The 6,893-nt window shown below is 44.6% G+C and overlaps 1 protein-coding gene across 1 annotated transcript in view; it reads right to left on the reverse strand.

Annotated features, from left to right (window-relative positions):
• Efhc1 (EF-hand domain (C-terminal) containing 1) overlaps window positions 1-6,893 on the reverse strand; it is a gene marked incomplete at its 5' end in the record, with an annotated part of 34,880 nt that overhangs the window by 19,053 nt on the left and 8,934 nt on the right. The window contains 2 exons of the mRNA XM_013019202.1: window positions 454-741; window positions 3,334-3,555. Of these exons, the coding sequence (XP_012874656.1) occupies window positions 454-741; window positions 3,334-3,555 (510 nt within the window). The remainder of the gene's footprint in view (window positions 1-453; window positions 742-3,333; window positions 3,556-6,893) is intronic.

The raw sequence follows: 6,893 nt of genomic DNA on the forward strand, positions 1-6,893 counted from the left end.
GGGCAGCTAGGGTCAGGGCACCGTCAGGCCACAGTCGGGACCATCCAGTCTCAGGATTCCAAGCCCTGGGATTGACCTGTGTCAAAGCATCAAGCAGTCTTCCTCATCCCTGGATGCTGTAAGCCCTGTGACAGGACCTCCTGACCCAGGGCTGGGGCTGCTCCCTTACCGTCCTCCCTCCCCTCCTCGCTGCCTGAGCTGCCATCAGGGGAACAGGCTGGATCGCCAGCCTGGACCTGGTTTCTTACCAGTGTGACTACTTGTGAGTAAGGCCACTCTGCAACAGTGCTACTCCATAGGTGACGCGAGGTCACACACACACACACACACACACACACACACACACACTTAACAAGCAGTTTACACAGGACAGATTCCCAGTGCCCTCCTCGGGCCCGCCACAGGCCGGAGCCATGCCTCAGATCCCAGGAGTCGCCGAAGTGCGTACTGTACCTGCGTGAACCGGTCACAGTCAACGAGGCGGAAAGTTTTGCCATAAATGGTGATGTTGATTCCTCGGTTGAGGTCCTTCCAGTGGTAGTGGTCTCCCACGTCGTTCTTGGCCAGCCGCTGGCGTTTGATGAGCTTGCCCTGAGGGATCCCAGAATTCTCCACGATGGGTTCCATGACAGACATGCTGTCATCTTCTAGGTAGTAGTAAATCTTCACCTGGCGGATTCTGTAGTGCTCCTCCATTGACATGGGGACTTCCTCTTGGAAATATGCCTCGAATTTCAGAACCTGCATTGAACAAGGGAGGCAGCAATGGTGTCATCTGAAACTTGGCAGGCATCCTCCTGAAGAGATGCCAACCTTGTCATCCTTTCAGTCAAGAGATGGAAACCGAACACTCCCCAGGGCAAATGTATTCTGCTACCTCCTATTTTTATATGACCTGCAAGCTAAGAATGTTTTTGTACATCTTTAAGTGGTTGAAAAAGTTGGAGGAAGAAGGATGTTTCGGAAGTTGTGGGCATCATAGAGAAATTTCAGATTTCAGTACTTACCAGTTGTGTAAATATTTAACACGTATTAGTTGCTGCTCCTCCGTTCTTTGGGTGACAGGGATAGGTTGCTACTGTGGATTGTATTCAATCCAGATGGACTGAGTCTTAGTGCCCAATGTGACTGTAAATGGGACATGAGGAGTTTGGGAAGTAATTCAGGTTCAATGATGTCTTAAGGTGGGGCCAAGTCTAATAGGACTTGTTGAAGAGGACACACAGGAGTAAAGACCACGTGAGGACATTATGTGAAGGTGGCTCTCTGCCAGACAGAGAGTTATTGGCTGGATGTTTGATTAGAGTTTGGGCTTCTAGCCTCCAGACTGTTAAAGAAATAAATGTCTATAAAATACCTGAGTCAGAGGTATTTTAATTTTTTGTGTCAGCCCTGGGGCTTGGACTCTGGGCCGGGTGCTATCCTTGAGCCTCTTTGTGTTCTACCACTTCAGCCACAGCGCCACTTCCAAAGTCTGAGGTATTTTATGCCAGACTCACACTGCTGCAATGCTCAACACATTGTTTAGTTCTGACAGAGAAGTGCGCAGACATCTTCTGTAAATAGTGTGTGTACATTACACTAGTCCTTGTGTGTACATTGTACTTTTCTAGCTTTGTCTTGATGTAAAAAATCCCTCACTAGCTTTTGAAGAGAATAAAAAAGAAGGACAACACAATGACTTCTGGTTTTGAAGTGAAAACAAAAGCTCCAGGCTGTTAATTTAGAAGCAGAGTCCTTTATGAGAAATATTAATGACACATTCATCTAATAGGCTTTAAATGAGCATCTCTGAATCACCAAACCACCAGTAAGTGGCAGAGAGAATGCAAATGCCCTCGCTGTGCTCAGAAACACACATGTTACATAGAGAAAGCCGTTAGGCCTCTGAAAAATATCTGCAGCAATACCAGGTCAATTAAAATTAAAAAGGAAAAAAACACTAGGGTTAGATTCAGGCAGCTGATCTATAATGTCTAATCAGTGTACTTCTAAGACACAATTACACAGAAAAGCCATTTGGAAATTCAAATCCACAAGATGAATTACACTAGAGTTTTTTTTTTTTTGGGGGGGGGGGTCCAGTCGTGGGGCCTGAACTCTGGACCTGGGCTCTGTCCCTCAGCAATTCAGCTCAAGGCTAGCGCTCTACCACTTGAGCCACAGCGCCACCTCTGGCTTTTTTCTTTTTGCTTATGTGGTGCTGAGGAATCCAACCCAGGGCCTCTGGCTTGCAAGGCAAGTGCTCTACCACTGAGCCACCTTCCCAGCCCCTTACACTGGCGTTTCTTAAAGTCTCACCAATGACATCTTCTTAGTAGATACTCATGGATAAGGAAAAACAAGAAGCATGTGCAAATATCAAAAGATGGGAATAAAGCAAGTCACACTTTGAAGGTGGAAGGGAACATGAGAAACTAGCAGATAGCCCGACACCAGTGGCTCATGCCCGTAATCCCAGCCAAGCAGGAGGCTGAAAGTTGAGCATCCTGATTCCAAGCCAGCCTGGGCAGCTGTGAGACTTTTATCTCCAATTGAATCACAGAAAAAGCTGGAAGTGGTGCTATGGCTCAAGTGGTAGAGCATTAGCCTTGAGCAAAAGGAGCTGGGGGCAGTGCCCAGACCCAGAGTTCAAGCTTCAGGACCAGAAGTGGGGAGAAAAGGCAGTGGTTAGGGCCAGGGCGGGGGGGGGGGAAGGAAGAGGGGCACAGATATGTAGTGTTGTCAATATAAATGTCCCTGCAAAACATCTTACAAGCTTGTATAGTTCAGTGACAGGTCCTGGGAAAGAAAGGGGGGGGTAAGGGAGTGAGAAAGTGAGAGAGGGAGGAAGTAGAGAGAAATAGAGAAAGAGGAAAAGGAGGGATGGAGAGGGGGAGAAAGGGAAAAGAAGAGAGAAGCAGAAATAAAAATGCAAATGAAGATGAACTCGTGGAGACAGTCTGGAGAAAATGGACAGAAGGCGAAGCCATCCCTTCATGATGGTATTCTGTATTTCATAGAGATTACTTACCAAATATTTCAGAACATACTGCTTTGAAAAATCAGAAAACACAGAGCAAAACACATGCAGTATGAATCTAAGAATTTAGGGTCCATCCAAAATTTCTTTTAAGTGTATTAGGAAACTATGCCAGGGACGCCTACCGGGAATTATTTTTTTCTGTAATCAGCTTTCTGACTAGAGAAAGCCTCTTTTAAAGTCCAAGTTCAGCTATTTATGATTGAGGGTTGAGGCATTTGGACAGTTTTCTGCTCAGAGGTCTCTAGAAATCTTGAGCTCTACCATCAGCCATCTGGATTGAAGAACTCCCCTAAAATTCCAGGCGATACCTTTTTGTCAAAAGCCACATGTGCGGGAATAAAGTCTGGAGGCGGGGGATGCTTTGGTTGGCCATAAGTTAGGACTGGTGCTTTGTTGGCCATTTCATCCAGCTCAGCCTGGGATGGCTGGTGAGACTGGAGCTGGTCCCCGCCTATCCCCACGGCTGGACGTCGGATAACCGCATAGCCATTCCTGTAGTCCAGTGTCTGGCATCGATGGAAGCTTGTTTTCTGAAGAAAAGAAGGATGGTGTTAATCACATCATTCTAATATTTGTTAGGTCAAAGAGATTTCCAAAATCTTTTAACTTAATCCTTTACTTATAGGCAAGGGTCAGTGTTTAAACTAACACATTTGGACAGGACAAGAAGGGATACATAGGAGCTACCTGAGTTTAAGATGCTGACTTGCTCAATTTAACTACCACGTCACATGAGATCAGAGTCTACAGTGTTCTCTCATCAATGATCTTTTCTTTTTGATCATACTAGAGTTTGAACCCAGGGCCTCATGCTTGCGAAGGCAAGTGCTCTACCACTTGAGCTACTTCACCAGCCCCTTTTTGCATACGTTACGGTAGTTCAGGCTGGCCAGGACTGTGATCCTCCTATTTGCACTTCTTCATATCACTCCTGGACTGCGATCCCTGTGTTTGTACTTACATCACTGAATGACAGGAACACACAACTGACAAGCTATCAGTTACGATGGAAGCTCACAAACTAATTTTTTTTTTGTCCTGGCTGGTCTTGAATAGAGATCTCCATTTTTAAACTCCCAAGTAGCTAAGATTATAGGCTTAATAACCGTGCCCAAATCCATCTATACTGTTAATTATTAGCTAATCTTCCCATCTCATCTTCCCTTTCTTCCCTTTTTATCTTCTCTGGTGGCCATGAAGCCTGAGAAGTCTGTTCTACAAATGAAAGCTCTTATAGGGGCTGGGAAGGTGGCTCAGTGGGGCTGGGAAGGTGGCTTAGTGGTAGAGCACTATCCTCAAGCTGAAGAGCTGAGGGACAGCGCCCAGGCCCAGAGTTCAAGTCCCATGACCCACCAAAAAACCAAAAAAAAAAAAAAGTTCTTGTGGTTATAATGACATTAACACATTCATATAACTTTGGAGACTAGATAGCATATATTTAAAATCTTGACTCTAATAATTCTACCCTGACCATTTTTTTTAACTATATTTTTTTTGTCTTTTCTTTTTTTTTGGTACTGGAGATCGAACCCAGGACGTTGCGCTTGCTAGGCAAGCGCTTTGCCACTGAGCTACATCCCAGCCCCTGACCATTTTTAAGGACATACTCTAAAATTATGAAGCTGCCCATGTCAATGGTATTTATGATGGTAAAACACTGGAAATAATCTAAAAGACAAATATATAAAGACATGAGTAAATAGTAGAAATCTTTCTAATGGACTATTATCCAGTCAGTAAAACAATGATTTTTTTTAAAGAGTATTTAACAGCTGGCCAGTGTTTGATGTGAAAGGACCAAAAAACATATAAAATGAAATGTACAATTATAAGCATGCAAAAAATCATATGCACAAAAGCAGAATCAATTCAAAGCATGTCTTCTATATTATAAAATTAAAAATTTTTTATTATTTTGAAGTAGTTGTACAAAGGAGTTGCCATTTAACAAAACAGTATATGAATACGTTTTGGTCCATGTCACTTCTTTTATATTATACATTTCTGAATTGTGGGTTTTTTTGTTTTTTGTTTTGTTGGTTGTAGGACTTGCACTCTGGGTCTGGGCGCTGTTCCTTAGCTCTTCAGCTCAAGGCTAGTGCTCTACCACTTGAGCCACAGTGCCACTTCTGGTTTTCTGGAATTTATTGTAGATTAAGAGTCTACTTTCTTGGACTGTCTTTTTTCTTTTATTGTGAAAATACTGTACAGAAGGGTTACAATTACATGGGCAAGATAATGAGTACATTTCTTATCAAGCATTGTAGCCTCCTCTTTCTTGGACTTTCTTTCCCAGGCTGACTTTGAACCTTGGTCCTAGATCTCAGCCTCCTGAGTAGCTAGGATTACAGGTGTGAGCCACCCACACCCAGCTGTGTTTTTTTTTTATAGTGAGTATATTTTTATTAGTAGTTGAAAGAAATTAAACCAAGAGTTAAAAAGAAAATTAGAAAAAAAAAGCAAATTAGAGGTAATTTTTTTTCTGTCCTTTGTAATTTGGAATTACTTTCAAAACTTTATGCAGCAATTATAGCTACATTTGTAACTTAGAATTAGGCATAAAAGCTCACACCTGTAAATATTAGCTACTAAGGAAGCTGAGGTCTGAGGATTGCAGTTCAAAGGCAGCCTGGGCAAGAAAGTCTGTGAGACTCTTATCTCCAATAAACCACTGGAAGTGGCGCTGTGGCTCAAGTAGTAGAGCCCTCGCCTTGAACTGAAGAGCTGAGGGACAGCGCCCAGGCCAAGAGTTCAAGTCCCACAACTAATATAAAAAAATCATAAAATATATTTGATGAGAAAAAAAGTAGACTTATTGGCCTCCCTCCCAATTTCTTTGTGCCCACCCTAGCAATTTTCAAGATCTGTACAAAAGGTACACTAGAACGAACTTCTTTGGCTGAAAGAGTTATGGGCTGTGGGACTCTTTAAAGCTTGTGGTGTGTTTTAGGGGCACAAGGGAGTGTAGAGGAGCTGCTTTGGGCACTGAATATTGAAGGCAATAAGATAGGCCGGGCTGACATTCTCGCAGAGTAACTTCTATAGCTTCAAGTTCTCCTGTCTCTAAAGACAGAAGCAATGTCAGCAGTTGCTGACATTGTTTTACCTAAAGAAAATACTTAAGATTGGGGCTGGGAAGGTGGCTCATTGGTAGAGCGCTTGCCTTGCATGCATGAGGCCCTGGGTTCAATTCCTCAGCACCACATAAGAAAAAAGCCAGAAGTGGCACTGTGGCTCTAGTGGTAGAGTGCTAGCCTTGAGCTGAAGAGCTGAGGGACAGTGCCCAGGCCCAGAGTTCAGGCCCCACGACCGGACCCCCCCCCAAAAAAATAAAATAAAATACTTAAGATTGAGGAAAGGCACAAAACCCAAACTGAGCCAGGTACCTATGGCTCCCACCGGTCACCCTAGCTACTCAGGAGGCCGAGACCCTGAGGACTGTTGTTCAAAGACAGCTCAGGCACAAACCTCCACTAGACTCTTGCCTCCACCTAACCAACAAAAAGGCAGAAGTGGAGCTGTGGCTCATGTGGGCTCATGTGGGAGAGCACCAGACTTGAGAGAAAAAGTTAAAGGGCAGTGCCTAGGTCCTGAGTTCAAGCCCCAGGACGGGTGCGTACGCACAGAAAGCAGGGGCACACACACAAATAAGACACTAAAACCAAACAACAAAAACCGTGGAAAGGAGGGACTGGGTGGAATCAAGCATACACAAGAGGGAAATGGGGCTGGACATGGAGGTCACTGGCCTGGGGTCGAAGAGAGGGAGTCTTGGGGACAGAGATGGGCCTGAGGAGGAGGACAGTGGGCAGAAGGAAGCAGACCCAGGGGGCGCAGAGGAGGGGGGGAGGGAGAGGAGGAGGGGGGG

This window comes from Dipodomys ordii, unplaced genomic scaffold (assembly GCF_000151885.1).
Source record: "Dipodomys ordii isolate 6190 unplaced genomic scaffold, Dord_2.0 Scaffold44, whole genome shotgun sequence".
NCBI lineage: Eukaryota > Metazoa > Chordata > Mammalia > Rodentia > Heteromyidae > Dipodomys > Dipodomys ordii.